The 19,531-nt window shown below is 41.0% G+C and overlaps 1 protein-coding gene across 4 annotated transcripts in view; it reads left to right on the top strand.

The window, feature by feature from the left end:
• The first annotated feature begins 18,000 nt into the window (after positions 1-18,000).
• The window catches only part of LOC127008970 (cell adhesion molecule Dscam2-like), a 104,365-nt gene continuing 102,834 nt past the window's right edge, over positions 18,001-19,531 (top strand). For all 4 annotated transcript variants that reach the window (XM_050881519.1, XM_050881520.1, XM_050881518.1 and 1 more), the window contains exon 1: positions 18,001-18,427. In XM_050881519.1, the coding sequence (XP_050737476.1) occupies positions 18,078-18,427 (350 nt within the window). In that variant the 5' untranslated portion in view covers positions 18,001-18,077. The remainder of the gene's footprint in view (positions 18,428-19,531) is intronic.

Raw genomic sequence — 19,531 nt, 5'->3', positions numbered from 1 at the left:
TTAATATTGACTTTACTTCCTATTTTGTCACACTTTTTTGAAGATGTAGATTCCAGTTTTTATTTTTTTGTTTTTCATTCCTGTTTTTTTTCATTTTTTTAAAGTGTTCGATACCTGCTTTTTTATTTTTTTTTTTAGTTTTTCATTCCTGTTTTTTTTCCAGTATTTGATTCCTGTAGCCTTTCCCTTTTTTTCAGATTTCGATTCCTGTTTTTTTCGTTTTTTTCAGATTTTGATTCGTTTTTTTCTTCTTTTTCAGTTTTTGACTCGTTTTTTCTTCTTTTTCAGTTTTTGATTCGTTTTTCCCCACATATTTTCAGTATTTTTTTCGTTTTTTTTTAAGTTTTCGATTCCTGTTTCTTTTTTCCTTTTTTTCAGATTTCGATTCCTGTTTTTTTTGTTTATTTTTTTTGTTTTTGATGCTTGCTTTTTTTTATATATTCTCAGGGTTTTTTTTATTCTTGTTTCTTTATACATTTTCAGATATTTCCTAGTTTTTCACATTTTCAGCTTTATAATTCTGTATTTATATTTACATACTTTAATTCCTTGTTTTAATCATGTTTTCTAAGACTGATTCCTTTATACGTTTTCAAATATTAATTCTCTGTTTTTTTCATGTTTTATAAGCTTGATTTCATTTTTTTACACGTTTTCAAATATTCATTCCTATTTTTCTCCATTTTTTTCTGATCTGATTCATGTTCTTTTCCTTTTTCAGATATCAATTCCTGCATTTTTTCACATTTTCTAAGATCGATTCCTATTTTCTCACATTACCAGATTTATTTTCCTTTTCCATTTTCGTCACATTTTTATATAAGTTCAAAACTCAGTAAGATTTAGGTGACGAGGGAAACAGAATTACAATCTTTTCCAATTTTAGATTTGTGAAACAGAAACTACGTAGTGTGACATTTTTGGAAGCGGATGAAAGAAAATACAGAAGTTCGTTAGTTTTCGAAATATAAGCACGAGGAGAGAAAGAATGAGTTCGGTGGGGAATAAAATCCATCAAAGGTTTTCTATTATGCAGCGACGAGGTAAAAACAGAGATCCTCCTCTTCCGTGTGCTAGAAATTAATGAAAAGGTAGAGGATGTGGATATTTCAAGGGATGACATTTACTAAAAGAATATCACCTGAATATTTTACAGCCCACATCTTTTTCTTTGGAACGGCAAAAAAAAATGTGTTGGACAGAATAAAGAACGAATGACAAATTGTACAACCCTTTATTTTTTTTATTCATCTCTGCTTTAAAATATGTACACAAACTGCTGTAATATGCAAAGGTTTTCCATTTTTTGTTCCTTCGAATATAGAATAACACATATGTTGTGTACCGGAAAGAAGAAAAAAAAATATTGCAAACGTCAAAAAATATGGAGAAAAAAGAAATATTGAGAAGAAGAATTAGAAAAGGGATACATTCAATTTGTTATATTTCTCTTGTTTATAAATGACTAAACATAAAGACGAACTCTCTCTCTCTCTCTCTCTCTCTCTCTCTCTCTCTCTCTCTCTCTCTCTCTCTCTCTCTCTCTCTCTCTCTCTCTCTCTCTCTCTCTCTCTCTCTCTCTCTCTCTCTCTCTCTCTCTATCTATCTATCTATCTATCTATCTATCTATCTATCTAACTATCTACCTATCTTTACTTTATCTATCCATCTACTTATCTTTCTATCAATCTACATATCTATTTATATCTCTCTCCATCTAGTTATGTCTTTCCATGTGTCAATATCCATTTATTTATTTGTCTCTTTATATCTGGATCTATCTATTTAGCTATCTATTTCTTATTTTCTTTTCCCTCCTTCTGTCTCTTTTTGCTTACAAGACACCACACCTGCACACCTGTAATGGGTCAGAGATGAACAGGTGGAAAGGGGAGGCTGCGCGGCGTGCCTCCCGTCGGGTGTTAAGCAGACTGTTTGCCCTCACACCTGCGAGCGGCAATAAGAGTTCGAGTAGGTGATTATGATCAGGTTCCTTCTCATTAGAGTACGAAGCGGAAAAAAAGAGGAAAATATAATGGGAATGGAATGGTAGTGTGCATCGATGCGTCGGCCATTACTTCTTTTTCTACTGTTGATGTTGCTACAACTGCTATTACTATTTCATCTGCTACTACTACTACTTTTTTTTTACGAGTACGCCTATAGCACCGGTAGGCTTTTTTGAGGGGTCTGGATCGTAGTCGGCCCCAGCCCGTCATGGCGCAGGCAAGTGTTTATAGTGGCGCCATCTTCTCTTGGCTCATGCTGCCCGCTGGAACTCCTTGATTCACTTGGATGGTTTCCTCTAGAGTCCGGGTTGATGGGTGGTCTTCAGGACAACATGTTGGTAGTTTTAAGCCACTCGGCGGTGACTGAAAAATACGAGGTGGTAGCGCGGGGATTCGAACCCGCGTCGTCCATCACGCGGTGAATGTGGGCCCAGCACGCTACCACTCAACCACCGCCTACTACTACTACTACTAATAATACCACCGCTGCTTTCAATACTACTACATCTATAACTCTAAAATGATACAAACTAGTGCTTTTACTAATACAAACATCAATATCACCACCAGCATCACCACCATCACCCTCACCAACACCACCACCACCGCCACCACCAAGCAGTACACGAACGCCCAAGCCACACCAACGCAAACGCAAAATAATAATAGTAGTAATAGCAGCAACAATGACAGAGGGATCAGCGCCGTCTTTAACACATTGCACCAGAAGCAACAATAGCGCTGAACTCTTCCCTCCCCACACCTCCCTCTCCGCTCCCCCCACCTCACACATCCCACTCGTCTTTACCTGTTATGAAAGTAGAAGCGCAGTTATTGGAGCGAGTGTTGAGTGAGAGAAATTGAAGGTAGTAATAGATTGCAGTTGTTGTTGCTGTAGTAGTAGTGGTAGTAGTAGTAGTAGTAATAGTAGTAGTAGTAGTAGTAGTAGTAGAGTAATAGTAGTAGTAGTAGTATGAGCTGTAGTAGTAATGGTGGTGGTAGTTGTAGTAGTGGTAGAAGCAGTTGTAAGTAGTAATAGTGTCAGAAGAAAAAAGAAAACACGCTGTAGTATTTTAATTTTGTTTGTTTGCTAGAAAGATGAAAATAGTAATAATGTTAAGAAGAAGAAGAAGAAAACAAATGGCAGTAGTTAATTTAGTTGGCTTATTACAAACACAACAATAATAATAAGTAGATGAAGAAAAAGGAGGAAGAGAAAATAAAACATGTAGACATTTCTACATTTAAGTCTCGTGTGAATGTTTGAAACAGTAATTTTATTTTTCCTCCTTTTGGCTTTGACTGGCCAGTTTCTTAACTATTCGTTGCCTTTGCTTTTCTCCAGTACATTTTGGTGTTTTGTGTGGCTCAACTTGTTGTATCTGCACTCTAAAAGGAGGCTTTGGTAGCTTATCATAATAATAATAATAGTAGTAGAAGTAGTTGATTTGTAGTTGTATTAGACAGATAACAACAACAACAATAATATCAACAACAACAACCACAAACACACAAACACACAACACAAAACTCCAAAACAACATCACCACTAATAATAATAATAATAATAATAATGATGAAGGAAGCGGCAATAATGAGCACAGTACAACGTAATAATGGGACGCATCGCTGCCGCTGGGCCGGGGCGAACTTTGCATACTAACGGAGCTCGACCGGCGCCGTTCCCAGAAATATTACAAAGAGGTTATTAAAGGCATTTGCATACTACTCTTGCGATAGAACAGCATTATCATCATTACTACTATTATTATTACTACTGGTGCCGGCCGACTGATCGTGTGTGTGTGTGTGTGTGTGTGTGTGTGTGTGTACGTGAGAGAGAGAGAGAGAGAGAGAGAGAATAAAAAAGAATACGTGTGATCATTTTCTGTGTATCTATTTTTTTTGTTGTTGTTGTTCCTTGAGTGTTAATGCTTTCTCTTTTCCTTTTTAATTTACTACACACACACACACACATACACACACACGAGCGTATGTGAGCTGTAATTTGTGTTTGAGCGTGCATGTGCGTGTGTGTCTGTGTGTGTGTGTGTGTGTGTGTGTGTGTGTGTTTCCTACCTGTCCTTGTATACAAAGAACCTAAAGCCTGCGACCAAACACCTACTGAATAAAACACGTCGCCTTTTTAATATTCAGATCAGAGTGTGTTTGTTATTGAGTTCGCGCCGGCCGCTGTTTGTCCTCCTGTCAGCCAATAGAAATACGCGTGGCTGGCCCTTCATGCAATGCGATTGGTCTGTTTTATTGTTATTAAACACTTTGTCTTTCCTGCACGCCCGGACACACACACACACACACACACACACACACACACACACACACACACACACACACACACACACACACACACACACACACACACAGTTATTATCTTTTTCTTCCTTGCTTCCTCTTTCATTATAAAAACTTTCTCATTAATATTATCCGTTTTTTTTTCCTATTTTACTTATTGCTCTGTCTTTTCAACGTCTCTTTTTCATGCAATTATCCATCTCTTTTCATTTTTTCTTTAATATTTTGATTTGTCTTTCTTCTTTCATTAGTATTCTGTTTCCTTCCCCCAGTTCGCTTATCTCTGTTTTGTTTTGTTGTTTTGTTCTTTGTGTTGCTGTCACCATTTGTCTTTCATGCTGTTAGTATTTTTTTTGTCTCCCGTGGCGGTCATTGCTTCCTTCTCTCTTTTGTTTATTTTTTTCTAGTATATATCATTGCGTTATATTTTTCCTCTGGCCGCCGTGTCACCTTGTATGATCTTTTCTTTTATTGTATAGCTTTGTCTTTTTCTAGTTCTTAGTTTTATAAAATTCGCTTCGGTTCTTTATTTCTTATGATGCCTTTTTTAATCATCGCTCCATTTACGGTTTTTATTACGTCAACTTTAATCTCATTTTCCTTTTTTATATCTTCCTGTATGCCTGCCATGCTGTCCCCTTCATTTCCCTTTATCATATTTTCCTTTTTTTCCTTTTCCTTCCCTCTGTACTTCTTTCCTCTCCGCCCTTATTCTTATCATTTTCCTTCTTTTCACTCGTCCCCCTCCCATGCAGTTTCCCCTCTCCATTAAATTTCCTGTTGCCTCCAGTTTTTTTTTCTCATCCTCTTTCATTTTCTTTTACACTCCCTTTCTCTTCTGCTCCATTCCATTTTCGCTATCCTCTCTCGCTGTTCTTATCCTCTTCCCAGCTTCTTTCAACCTCACCCTGCCTCCTTTACAGTATCCCCTCCTATCCATTTTCTGTTTCCTCCTCCTCCCCTGCTGGGTCAAAGGCCGAGGCGAAAGAGAACAAGAACTCGAAGGACAATATAACCACAGCTTCAATTTTTTCCACCGTAATAACTTCGTCCCTTAACTCCCCAGCCTTGCGGCCCCCCAGAGGGACTTCCACGGCCAAGAGTGTTTCCCACGGGCTCCCAGACGCCCCCCTGAAGTGTTGTAAGTCCCCTGGGGTGCCGTGAATGAGAGCAAGGCGGAGTTAAAGGAAGGAAAGTGAGGAGAGTGGGGGGGAGAAAAAAAATGGCCTTATACACACAAACAAAGAAACTGGGACGTAGAAACAGAGAAAAAGAGACAGATAGACAGGTAGACAGACAAAGAAACAAAAATAGACATACAGGGATGCAGGAACAGAGAATAACAGATAGATATACAGACACAGACGAACAGTCATATAGAGGCAGGGACATTGCGACAGAGGAAAACGATTACAGACAGACAGGCAGACAGACAGACAGAGGAAAATGAATACCGACAGGCACAGACAGACAGATAAGCAGAGGAAAATGTTAAAGGTCAGACAGGCAGATAGTGTAAACAGAAAGAAGAGATGGGAGAAAAAAGATAATAGATGAGAAAATAAAATGAGAAAAGAAAAAAGGCTAACAGAGAGAGAATATGAAAGAAAGATAGAAGGAAAAAAAAAGATGAGAGCTTTTTTAAGTCCATAACACTCTCTCTCTCTCTCTCTCTCTCTCTCTCTCTCTCTCTCTCTCTCTCTCTCTCTCTCTCTCTCTCTCTCTCTCTCTCTCTCTCTCTCTCTCTCTCTCTCTCTCTCTCTCTCTCTCTCTCTCTCTCTCTCTCTCTCTCTCTCTCTCTCTCTCTCTCTCTCTCTCTCTCTCTCTCACACACACACACACACACACACACACACACACACACATTATAACTTAACAGCATATCATCCCCGCGTCTAGTTAATTCCGGAGCGCACATAAGCTCACATTATTATTATTATTATTCTATTTTTTTCTGCCTGGTTTAAATTTCACGGCCGTCGCTCAGGTTGATGTGTCAGGCGGCCGCCGCGCATTCATAAAACTTCAACAACCCGCCGTCAATTACAGTTACCGACTCTCCTTCTAACTCACTGAAAGCTGTTTTCGATGCTGATCAATTGCTGGGGTCGACTGAGTGTTGGATGAGTGAGCGAGTGAGTGAGTGGCCGAGTTAGTAGGCGGGTGTTTACAGTTTGGCGGCGGTGGTGGTGGTACGGGTGGTGGTTGGGGGGCTGTTTATTTTTCCAATGCCTCTGTTCCCAATTGTGGTGGTGATAGTGGTGGTGGTGGTGGTGGTGATGATGCGTGCTGTTTGAGTAATTGGTTGGTGGTGGTGGTGGTATCATTGTTGTTGCTGTTGTTGTACTTGTTCGTCGTAGTTTTGTTGTTTTTGTTTTTGTTTGTGTTGTATGTGGTGGTGGTGGTGGTGGTGGTCTCGCTAGTAATGAGGGGACAAATAGAAAAGTTTGTATAAATGTAATTTGGTTCCATTAACATTATTTTCATTTTCCCTTTTATTTAGTGCGTATTTCTTTCTTATTAATTAAACAACACTAGTTTATTACATACCTGTCACGTGTGTTTGTTGATTTAGAGCCATTTCCTTATACTCGTACCTGAATGTCACATAAATTTCTCTTTTCTTCATCTATAATTAAACCTATTGTTCATGTATAGTCTACGATCGCTTCTATGACAATCAATTCACCTAAAAACACGGCTGCCTTGTCCTTGGAATAAATAATGACAAAGGAAGAATGAAAGGGAGTTAGAGGAGTGGAAAGGAGGGAAGGAGGGGAAAAATAATAGACGCAAGGAAAGCACATAATTTAAGAGAAGAAAAAACGAAGTCACGAGAGGAAAATAATAGAAAGGAGAGACGTGAATAGTGCAACAGAAGAGTGAAGAAAGAAGGAGAAATGACGGAAAGGAAATAGAGAAGAAATACTAAAGGGAAGGAAGAATAAAAACAGACAAGAAGAAGAAAAAGGAGAAAGAAACGATGGCAAGGCGGCTAGGAAATAGGGGAAGGTTGATGTTAAGGAAAAGGAGATACGGAAGGAGTAACGGAGAATAGAGGAAAGGGAAGATGTAGGAACGGAAGGAAGAATTGATGAAGGTGAGGAAGGAAGAATGGAGGAATGGAAAGAAAGAAAGAATGAAGGAATGGAACGAAAGAAGGAAGAGTGGAGGAAGAGAAGGAAGTAACGATGAAGAGAATGATCGAAAAATGTTGTAACGAAGGATCACTGTGGAAGAGAAGGACCAATGAAGGGAGGAAGGAGGTACGGAGGGCGAAGGGAAGGAGACACATTGGAGGAAGATGACCTCGTAGGGAAGGAACGGAGGGAAATGGCATTGAGGGGAGGAAGACGTGGAGGAGAATGGGCTTTTGAGGAAGGGAAGGAGGCAAAGGAGGAAGAGAAGGTTAAGGAAATGGCCTGGGAGAGAGAGAGAGAGAGGGGGCGTGAAATATAAAGGAGTAGGTACTAAAATGTGAAAGAAAATAAAGAGAGAGAAAATAAAAGTAACTGAGGAAGAGAGAGAGAGAGAGGTAGGCCGTAAAATATGAGACTAGGTGAAAAAATGAAAGTGAAAAATAGAGGAAATAAGAGAGAGAGAGAGAGAGTTCCTGTGGTCATTTCGGGAGGACTTGGGGTCATGTAGAGGGTCTTCCCGGGGGGCTGAGAGGCCGTAAAGCAGAGTGAGGGCCCGGACGAGGTCACGTAAGGGCCATAAATAAGGTCATGACCCCAGACACTGTGGTGGCCTGCTGGCAGAGTGGCCCTGTGTGGCTTATGTGATGATAAACACAAGACACGCTTTCTCTCTCTCTCTCTCTCTCTCTCTCTCTCTCTCTCTCTCTCTCTCTCTCTCTCTCTCTCTCTCTCTCTCTCTCTCTCTCTCTCCATGGCTTTCTTTTATTTCCTCATTTTGTTTCCTTTACATTTTTTTTATTGCCCATTTCTTTTTGTTTTCTCACTCCCATTTCTCTCTCTCTCTCTCTCTCTCTCTCTCTCTCTCTCTCTCTCTCTCTATCTCTCTCTCTCTCTCTCTCTCTCTCTCTCTCTCTCTCTCTCTCTCTCTCTCTCTCTCTCTCTCTCTCTCTCTCTATCTCTCTCTCTCTCTCTCTCTCTCTCTCTCTCTCTCTCTCTCTCTCTCTCTCTCTCTCTCTCTCTCTCTCTCTCTCTCTCTGTGTTTTACCCTTATTTTCTCTTCCTTCCTTTCTTCCTTCTCCCTCTCGCCTTCATATTTCTTCGCTTCTCTAACCTTCCCTTCCATCCTTCTTCATTTTAGTCTTTTGCTCTTTTATAAACGTCATTTTTTCCTTCCTCTTTCCAATGGACGTTTAAAAAGGTAGCTCCTAAATCACGCCTCAACCATTTTCTAGCCGTGCCTTTATTATTTATTTTTGTCCGATCTCCTTCCGTCATCAACCTTATTACCTTGCCATCTATGTCTTCTTTTAATATTCCGTGTACAATTAAGGTTATATTCATCAACCATTCATTCACTTTCTGTAATTAAAGGCCATCGCGTGTCAGTGTATGTCAATTATTCATTATTTTCATCGTTTTGTATCTTCTTTTTTCACGTTTAATTCATACCCAAGATGATTTATTTATGAGTATATATCTCTATCACTCCTTCCTTCTGTTTAATCAGCCTGTTGTTTTCGTAGTATCCTTAAACTTAACAATATTTTCCATTTTCTTCTAATTATGTGTCGCTTCAGAGCCAGCAGAAAAAAAATTATTATATTTGGGAAAAGTTTTGCTCCTCCCTTCACCTTCGTTCACTAGGTTGTCCTTCAAAGCCGACATTTTAAAATAGACCAACAATGACTTTTTTTTATTGTTTAAGGAGACTGCATCATTCCCCTGATCATATTTTGTTTCTTTTTAATTTCCTTGCCATAGTTTCAATATCATTTCTACACATTTTCCTGTAGTAATTTTTTTTATGTGTCAGTTTGCCTCTTGTGTCCTGTTCCCTCCCGCTCTCTCTTCTTCCTTTCTTTCTCTTTTTCCTTCTCACCTCCGTTCATCAATCTCTTCCTTTCTTCTTCCCTGTTTAAGTTCATCTCCCTCTCCATTATTTCTTCTCTCCAAACATACCTCTCAATCCTCCAAATCTCTCTCTCTCTCTCTCTCTCTCTCTCTCTCTCTCTCTCTCTCTCTCTCTCTCTCTCTCTCTCTCTCTCTCTCTCTCTCTCTCTCTCTCTCTCTCTCTCTCTCTCTCTCTCTCTCTCTCTCTCTCTCTCTCTCTCTTTTTTTCCCTTTTTGTCACTTTCCTCCATCACTTTCCTCCCGTCTCCTCACTTTCCACTATTTTCCTATCACCGTCTTGTTTTTCATCGCCTTTTTCCCCCGCAAGATGTCGCCACTCGTCCCGTCACCCGCCTTCCTTCCTTCCCTGCGGTTATCATGCTCACATTTTTCGTTTATTTTCTTCCTGACACCTTTCTTTTTTTTTACCCTGGACGCATTAGAGTGGAAGGTGGGCGGCCGTGCTAAAGCGCTTCCCGAATCACGGACAGGAGGTGGAAGACGATGAGGAAGAGAAGAAAGAAGAGGAGAAAGACGAAGAGGAGGAAGAAGAAGGAGGAGAAGAGAGAAGGAGTAAACTTATATTGCCATGGAAAAGAAAGAGGAGGTTAAAAGGACGTTGGCAGAAATAATATGATGAAAGTTAATGAAAAAAAGGAAAAATGAAAATATAAACAAAAAAGATGATGATGAAAGATGGAAGAGAAACACGAAGACGAAAGAATATAATGGAGAAAGATGTAGCAAAAGAGGACGAGGAGAAAAAAGTTACGAAGAGATGGTAATGGAGGAGGACGAGGAGGACGAGGAGAATGAAGATGAGTAAAATGAAAAAAAAAATAACCATAAGAATTTTTAGTAACATGTTAATGGAAAATTATGTATAAGAGAAAGAAAAAGAAGAATACCAAAATTAAGAGCAAGATGGGAAAACAAAACAGAAAAAAGGAAAGGAAAGAGGAGGAAGAAGGGGAATTCAAAAGTTGAGGATTAGGAAGGGGAAGTAAAGTGAATGCGAAACGATAAGAAAGAAAAAGGAATGAAGGGAACCAAGAAAAGGAAGAAAATGCAAAGAGGAACTAAGAAAAGGGAAGAAGAGGAAGGAGAAGGAAGTAAACGAAGACGTATAAGAGAGAAAGGCAAGGATGGAGAAGTAAAAGGAGAATAAAAAAGGATAAAAAGGAGGGTGAAGTATTTGACATGGTTGAGGAGAAAAGGGAACGATGGAAAGGACGAGGACAGGAAGGACGAAGAGGAGGAAGAGGAGGAGGAAGAGGAGGAGGAGGAGGAGGAGGGCTCAGGATCATCAATAGGGTGACGGCAAGGGTGGCCAACCGTGTGCCTGGCGAAGAGAGATAACAACCCTTTGGATCCTCCCTCCTCCCTCCTCCTCCTCCTCCTCCTCTTTCTCTCCTTCATCCTTCATCCTCTCCTTCGTCCTCGTTTTCCATCGCATCCTTCTCTCGTTCCTCTTTTCCATTTTCTTTTTCTCTACTCCTTCGTTTTCTTCTCTTTTCGCTCCTAATCCTCCTCCTCCTCCTCCTCCTCCTTCCACCCCTTTTCCTCCTTTTACTCCTCGCATTTCTCGTCCAAATCCTTTTTTATTCGCTTTCTTGATCTTAAATTTTCTTGAATGTCTTTGTTTTTACCATTCTTTTTTGCTTTCGATTTCCAAGGACAGACAGACAAACAGATAGACAGAGAGACAGACAGACAGACAGAGATAAACAGACAGACAGATAAACAGACAGACAGATAAACAGACAGACAGATAAACAGACAGACAGACAGACAGACAGGTAGACAGATAAACAGACAAAGATGATCAAACGAAAGGAGCACGTAAGCGAATGGGAGGGAGAGAGAACGGAGAGGAAATGAGAGAAAAGAAAGGAAAGAAAGGAAGAAACGGTAGAAGTAAGAAACGAAAAAGCTCTTTGGTCAGCCGTAACAGAAGTAAAAGTTTAGATAGTGTGACTTGAACTTGAAAAGACACTGGAGGAGATGGTGGTGGTGGTGATTGTGGTGGTGGTGTGGGTGGTGGTGGTAGTGGTGATGGTGATGATTCTTATTGAGTGGTATAAGTTTCAGTGGTTATGGTGGTTGGCGACAGTGGTAAAGATTATGGTGATAGTGATGGCGCTGATAGTGACAATTGTAGTTGGAGTGGCGATGGTGACAGTGATGGTTTCGTAGTGTTTGTTAGTGGTATAGGTTGTGATCTATGGTTATGGTGATCCTGGTGGTGGAGGTGGTGAAGGTTATGGTGATGGTGACAGTTATGGTGTTAGTGATAGTGGCATTGATGGCTTCCCGTAAGACATTCCAAAGTCGATCACCTGAACCCCATATAGAGCCAGGTGTCGTCGTTAAGGTAGGTAGGTAGGTAGAGAGGGCGGGAGGGAAGGGGGTAGGATAAAGCAGGTATGTTCTCTCATTCTCTCTCTCTCTCTCTCTCTCTCTCTCTCTCTCTCTCTCTCTCTCTCTCTCTCTCTCTCTCTCTCTCTCTCTCTCTCTCTCTCTCTCTCTCTCTCTCTCTCTCTCTCTCTCTCTCTCTCTTTTATTTTCTCTCTCTCTCTCTCTCTCTCTCTCTCTCTCTCTCTCTCTCTCTCTCTCTCTCTCTCTCTCTCTCTCTCTCTCTCTCTCTCTCTCTCAGTTCCCTTCTTTCGTCCTTTTAATTTTGTTATTTTTTTCCCGTCCTCCATCGTTCACTTTCTCTTTCACTCTTTCACCTGATTTAAAGCGCTCCTCTTTCTGTTGTTTATTCCTTCTTTTTCGTTTCTTTCAACTTTTTTTTTCTCCCTCAACTTGATCTTCGTCTCTTCTGCCTTTATTTCATCTCCTCTTTCCTCTTTTCCTCGCCTTTCTTTTTTTTTCGTCCTCTTCCTCGTCACTTTCAATCCATCTTTTTTTTTTATATCTTTTGGTTATATGTTCTCCTCTTCCTTCCTCCCGTTTTTTTTTCTTTATTGTTTTTCTCATATTTTTCTTTCGCTTCCTACTCCTCTTCCTCTTCTTCTTCTTTCTCCTTTTTCTTCTGCTGTGATAATTAGTTCTTTGTTTTTCACTACGTCTTTTTTTTATTAACTTGACATCCACCTGGCGGCTAATTGTATATTCCTCTCTCCCATTTTATTGTTTTTTCTTCTTACGCGTTTTTTGTAATGTTTTTCTTTCATTCTCTTTTTACCTCTTCTCTTTTTTTCATCTTTTTCTGTTTTTGTTTTCAGGATGTAACTTTTTTGTTTTCTTATTCGTCTTTCTTTTTCTTTTTTTCTTTCTCTTTCTCATTTTCTTCCTCTCTGTGTTCTTAATTTGCAGTCATTTCTTTTGGTTTATTCTTCTTTGTTTCCTGGTTTATTTCTTTTCTTTCATTCATTTTCTTGCACGTTTTTGTAGTATTATTTTATATTCTCCGATTATCTTCTCTCATTATCATTTTTTTTATGGTTTCTTTTTATCTTTTTTTCTTCATTATTTCCTGATTATTTTCTTTCATTCTCGCTTTCTTGTTTTATTTTCATATTCGTCTTTGTTTCCTTTTTTTCCTTTTTGTCCTTTCCTCATTTTCTTCCTCCCCCGCCTTATTTCTTTTTTTTCTTTGTTTCGGCTGTTTTACCTTTTTTATCCTTTTTTTTATTTTCTTCCTCACGTTTTCATATTTTGCATTAACTTTTTTTTCAATGTTCTTATTCGTCTTTGTTCTTGACGATTTTTTCCCTCTTCCTCTTTTTCCCATTTTCTTTCTCTCATTTTCATATTTTTCCAGTAACTTTTTTCTTTTCTCATTTTCTTCCTCTTGTTTTTCTTCTTTTATTTCTATTATTTTCTTCTTTGTTTCTTGAGTTTTACCTTTTTTTTTCATTTTCTTCCTCTCATTATCTTATTTTTGCAGTATTTTTTTTCTTATTCGTCTTTTGTTTCCGGACTTTTATTTCCTCCATTCTCCTCTTCTCATTTTCTCCCTCCTCTGTGTTCTTATTTGCATCTCATCTTTCTCCATTCACCAGATTATTAGTCACCCGTGATATCTCTTTCCTCCTCTCTCTCCTCCTCTCTCTCCTCCTCCTCCTCTTGCATCATCATCTCCTGTCACCTCCTTCGTCTACTCTTTATCTCTCTTCCCCTTCTGCGGTTTCATTTCCCCCTCGTTTATTCAGCACAAGGCACTTCCTCCTTCCTTAATTTATTTTCTCGTTGTTATTTGTCATATCTTATCTCTTTCTCTTTCCCTCCTCCCTCTCACCTCTTTCTCTCTCTCTCTCTTTCTCCCTCTTCGTTTCTCTTCTTCCGTCCCCTTCCTTGCCTTGCCCTTTCCTCTTTATCGTCTTTGTTGCCATGGTCGTCGTTATCACTTCTTCACCTCGGTTCGTCTCTCGTTATCTTAATTTCTTTATATTCTTACGTTTAATAGACAGTCTTTTTTTTATCTTTCTTTTTGTATGTCTGTGTGTGGCTGTCCGTGTCTGTCTGTCTCTCTCTCTCTCTCTCTCTCTCTCTCTCTCTCTCTCTCTCTCTCTCTCTCTCTCTCTCTCTCTCTCTCTCTCTCTCTCTCTCTCTCTCTCTCTCTCTCTCTCTCTCTCTCTCTCTCTCTCTCTCTCTCTCTCTCTCTCTCTCTCTCCACAACTCGCTGAGGTAATCATCATCTTGATAGTGAATCTCTCAGAAGATGATGAGATTTAAATGTGATGATGGATTTATATCACCGCTCTCTCTCTCTCTCTCTCTCTCTCTCTCTCTCTCTCTCTCTCTCTCTCTCTCTCTCTCTCTCTCTCTCTCTCTCTCTCTCTCTCTCTCTCTCTCTCTCTCTCTCTCTCTCTCTCTCTCTCTCTCTCTCTCTCTCTCTCTCAACTTCTCCTTTCCTTTCCTTTAAATCTTTCTGCGCGATCTTTTCCTCTTTGCCTTTAAATGAGAGAGAGAGAGAAAAGGAAGAATAGAGGAATGAATTATATGTTACATTACTCATATTTTACTACGCATTCTCTTTCTCCTTCTCTTCCTCCTCCTCCTCCTTCTCCTCCTCTTATTAATTCTTTACCTCTTGTCCTCCTCCAGTTTTTTTCTCCCTCACCTCATTATTCTAATTCATAATTATTCACATGACATTTCACTTTTTTATTAATATTTCATTATCACTATTTTTTTCTGCTCCCCTTGTCGCTCTTGATCTTTTTCCTTGCATCTCATTTCATACTCTGCGATTTTACTATTTTACTATTTCCCGTATTTGTTCTTTTCCCTTCTTTTGCCTTTTTCTTAGTTTTCATTCTTTTCTATTTATTCCTTTCTTTGCCTCTTTTTACTTTTATTATCTCTTCCTCTTATTTTGCTTTCTCTTTCTCCTCTTCCATTCATCCTTCAACGTTTTTGTAACATTTCCTCAACGTTTTTTCAATATACGTTTATTTCCCATTTAGTTTTATTTCTCTGCCAGCTCTTCCACCTCTTCCTCCTTCTGTATCCTCCCTCCACCCTTTCTTTTTACCCAATACCTCTTCACTCGACCCTTCCCTTCTCCCTCTCTCCCTGTTTTCCTCTTCCATTCATTCATCAACTCTTTTTTTACGTTTCCTTAACTTTCTTTTTGAGTCCACGTATATTTCCACTTTAGATTTATTTCTATGCAAGTCTTTCCACCTCTTCCATCTATCTGTATCCTCCCTCCACCCTTTCTTTTTACCCAATACCTCATCACTCTACCCTCCTTCCCTCCCTCCCTCCCTGTTTTCCTCTATCCATCCCTGACCTCGCGGCTCTATCTTCCTCACTTCTTTTTCCTCTCCTCGGCCGTCTTATTGAGCCTCTTCAAGTGAAAGGAGACTCCATCTTGAGAATTTCAAAGTGTCTTTCTTCGACCACATCTACTGAACGCATCCCACTCCCTTGCCCCCCTCCTTCCATCCTTCCTTCCTTCCTTCTCACCCTCCATTCCTCCTTTCTTTAGCCTCTCGCCCTCCCTCCCTCCCTCCCTCACTTCCTCTCCTTCCAAATCTTTTATCACCTTACCTTCTTCCTCATCTCCTTACTTCCCACCTTCTCTTCTTCCACCTTTCCTTAGCCTTCTCAAGACGCTTCTTTCTCACATCTCTCCCTTCTTTTTATCACTCGGTCTGTAACCTTTCTATCTCACTCTCTTTCTCTCCTGTCCTCTCTGATTCCACACTTCATGATTAAATTTTACCTTAAATTTTACACTCAAATCTTTCTCGTCTCTGTCATTCCTTTTTATTTTTTCTTATTTCCAGCTCTCCCTCATTCTATCCTATCCCAGCATCTTCTCATCTTAGCTCAGCATCCCCGCATCTTACCTCAGTCTCACCTCATCTTAGCTCAGCATCCCCGCATCTTACCTCAGTCTCACCTCATCTTAGCTCAGCATCCCCTCATCTTACGCTCAGCATCCCCCTCATCTCACTTCTTACCGTATCCAAATTATCATCTTGCCTGTCCCTTTACCTTCTCACCAATAAACTCCACACCTCATTCCCTTCATCTTGTCCCCGCTTCTTCCCTCTCCTTCCCTCCTTCTCTCCATTTCCTTTCCTTCTTCTGCCGTCCTCCTTTCCTCCTTACATTTCATCCTGCTTTCCTTCGTTCCCTCCATCCCTCCATCAGTTCCTCTCCTTCCATCTTCTTACGATTCCTTCTTTCCTCCTTCCTTCCATCTTGTCCCTCCTTCATCCTCATCTTTGTCCTCCTCTTTTCCGTCTTTCTCCCATCGTGCTCTCCTTTCTCTCCTCCTTCCCTCCCTCCTTTGCTACTTCTCACCCTCCCTCCAATCTTCCTTCTCTTTCTGGCCCCCCTTCCTTCTCCCTCCTCCCTCCTTTCCTCCTTCCCTCCAGCCTCGCAGACCTCGGTAAATAAGAGTCGGGATGATCGCAGTCAAAGCCGCCGTCCAGTCAATATCGAGGCTCAAGACGTGTGTGTCCCCGGGGTGAAGGTGTCCCGCGGCGCCCCGGAGAGTAGACACAGCGGCGGGAGGAGGAGGAGGAGGAGGAGGAGGAGGAGGAGGTAGTGGTTTTCAGTCGGTGGTGAAGTGTGTGAATGTTTTTTGGTTGGTTCCTTGGGTCTCTCTGACTGTCTGTTTGCCTCTCTGTCTGTCTCTCTCTCTCGCTTACGCTCTCTCACTCTCTTCGCTAAATATTCCATCATTTCCTTCCTTTTTCTTCCGTATGTTCTGTGTCATTTTTCTTCCTTATCTCCTCCTCCTCCTCCTCCTCCTCCTCACTCCCTTCCTTCCTTATCCTCTCCACTTCACTTCAAAAGGACGTGTGTATGTGCGCGGCGGCGGGTTTCCACTGAGACGGATACTTGATGCCTCTAAGAGATTTTTGTCTCACACTAAAATGGATTCAGATAATTGGGCTGGCATGTTGTTGTTGTTGTTTTTGTTGTTGTTGTTGTTGTGGTGGTGGTGGTGGTGGTGGTGCAGGTTGGGGATTTGATGTTGTTTTTGTTGCGGTTTCAATTTCTCCTTCGTAGTCTTATTCCTCTTCGTTTTTTTTATTATTTTTGTTCTGGGTTTTCGCGACAAGAGACGGAGCTCGTGTGGGATTGAGATTCGCTCGCTCGCACTCAGAATCATGAAACTGCTTCCCAATAATGAGTGTCTCCGGTGTGTCGCGGTGAAAGACTTTTAAACTTAGATCATTTATACCTTTCCGTTTAATAAATGCGGAGCGAGTATAAGTTGTTCCTGCTAAATACGATCATCTCCTTTAAGAATCGCACTTACTGTCACTTCGTTGCAACAGAATGGCGTTGAACGTTCCCATACATACGTACACCAAGTATTTTGATCTGTCATCAGGCCACTGAACTTCCTACGGAACCAAATGAATCACTAAAGCCGGCAGCCTTTTTATATGACAACATTTTTTTTTATGTAGCCTGCTCTTCCACGTTTCTGTGCTTCCTCCTCCTCCTCCTCCTCCTCCTCCTCCTCCTCCTCAAGAATTGTATATCGATCACTTATTTGAGCCACCGCGCGACCTCTTGCCGGAGGAGGAGGAGGAGGAGGAGGAGGAGGAGGAGGAGGAGGAGGAAGAGGAGGAAGCTGAATATTCTTAGTCTTTTCATTTTTATTTAAGTTTCTGAATTACTTTGTTTACATTTTTTTTTTTTATTGTTCAGATTTTTAATGTGTGCTTAACTAGTACTTGCATGATTTTTTTTTGTGTGTATATATGTGTGTGTGTGTGTGTGTGTGTGTGTGTGTGTGTGTGTGTGTGTCGGTGAATGAGGTAATTGCACTAAATGGACTGCTTGAAAATAATTGCAGGATAAAAAATAAGTCATGTATACTCTCTCTCTCTCTCTCTCTCTCTCTCTCTCTCTCTCTCTCTCTCTCTCTCTCTCTCTCTCTCTCTCTCTCTCTCTCTCTCTCTCTCTCTCTCTCTCTCTCTTTCTATCTATCTATCTATCTATCTATCTATCTATCTATTTATCTATTTCAATATCCATCCACGTATTTCCCATGACGTCTTTATTCCTACACAGTTCTCTCCTTTTCTCCAGTCTTCACCTTCTAGCCCACGATCTCCTTTTCTCCGCCGCCTCCCCTCTTATCCATTACCTCCCCTTGCCTCACCATTAGCTTAGGGACATGTGAAATCGGATTACATTTCTCTCTTTCCTCACTCACACTTTTCCCTCTCTTTCTCCGCCCGCAGGTCCGCCCCAAGCTCCTTCTTCCCTCCCTGTGGTGCTGGCGGAGAGGGTGGAGATGGGTACGGGAGAAGGAGGAGGAGGAGGAGGAAGACAGGAGGGAGAAGAAGGAGACGCTGAAGAAGCGGATGAAGGAGGGAGAGTTCGCCGTAACCAAGTCCTTCTAGTGTGTCTTCCTCCTGCATCAGAAAGATCCAAAGAACATTCATCTGTCTTTGCCGCGGGAGAAGGTGACAAGGAAAACGGAGACAAAGAAAACGGGGTGCCGTGGGCTTGGGATTTGCTGGGCCCCGCGAAGGCACTCCCCGGACTCTTGACTGGAGAAGCTGACGAGGATGCGGCACCTGCGGAACACCTAGGGGAAGATGCTCCGACCTGGCACCTGGATTACCTGCACCCAAGTCTCAGGTGAGTGCTCAGGTTTAAGGGTCCCTCGTCTTGCGTGTGGCAGCGGCGTTTTGTCTCCGAGTGAAATATCGAGATATTTTCAATGTGTGTGTGTTTTTTTTTCTTTCCTGATTGAGTTTGTGTGTGTTGTGTATGTGCGTATTGGGAAGGGGTGGAGTTTTGTTTTGTGTGTGTGTGTTTGTGTGTGTGTTTGTTCAGAGCAATGGAACGCTTAGATAAAATGTTTGGGTGTGTTTTGTTTTCTCGATATTCACTTCCCTGGCTTTCATTCCTCTTTCTTTTTACTTCTGTTCTACGTTTCCGTTTCTTTCTCTTCGTCTTTTCCTTTCCTCTTTCTTGTTCTGCGTGGCTTGCAACATATATATTTTTTACTCCTTCTTCTCTTAACCTCACCTTTCTTTCCTCCTCCTTCCTTCCTTCCATCTCCTTCTTTTATCCTTTACCTGTCTCGCCTTCTCTTCTTTTTTCCTTCCTCTCTTCCTTACTTACTATCTTTTTTTTTTCGTTCCTCCTTTCATCTCTAACTTTTCCATCATTTCTCATTTTCTTTAACGTTAACTTTTTCTTTCCGTCCTCTTTCTTCCCTCCATTCTCCCTTTGTCATATGTTACCTGCTGTTAAAACGTCTAACTCTCTTTTCTCCTTTCCTTCCTCTTTACCATTTAAACGTCTTTTTCTTCTTTCCTTCCTCTCCTCCCCACTACAACCTCATCCTTCCTTAGTCCCTCCTCTCATCTCTAAATCCATCCATCACTTCCCATTTTCTCTGTAAGCCGAGAGGAACGCAATTTCAGCCTTCTCAATTCTTTCCCGTTATTACTGAGGCTGATAATTGTGCCTTGGAGATCGGAAAGGTGGACTTGACGGCCGCTAAAGGGAGTTCTAGGAAAGGAGGAGAGCTTAGAAGAGCAGGGAAGAGAGGAAGAGATTAGGGGGAACAGGTAAAGGGGAGGCATTGAAGTGAGAGGTGTTAGAAGGTAAGTAGGTATTAGAGGGTTTAAAGGGACAGTGGCAGGTTGTGGTAAGGTGAGGGAGTGTAATACGAGGGAGAAAGGAAAACTGCAAGGTAAGGGTAGGTAAGAGCAGGTAAGAGGTGCCATACAG

Source organism: Eriocheir sinensis, chromosome 39 (assembly GCF_024679095.1).
Source record: "Eriocheir sinensis breed Jianghai 21 chromosome 39, ASM2467909v1, whole genome shotgun sequence".
NCBI classification, from domain to species: domain Eukaryota; kingdom Metazoa; phylum Arthropoda; class Malacostraca; order Decapoda; family Varunidae; genus Eriocheir; species Eriocheir sinensis.
This window is presented reverse-complemented; position numbering and strand designations above follow the sequence as displayed.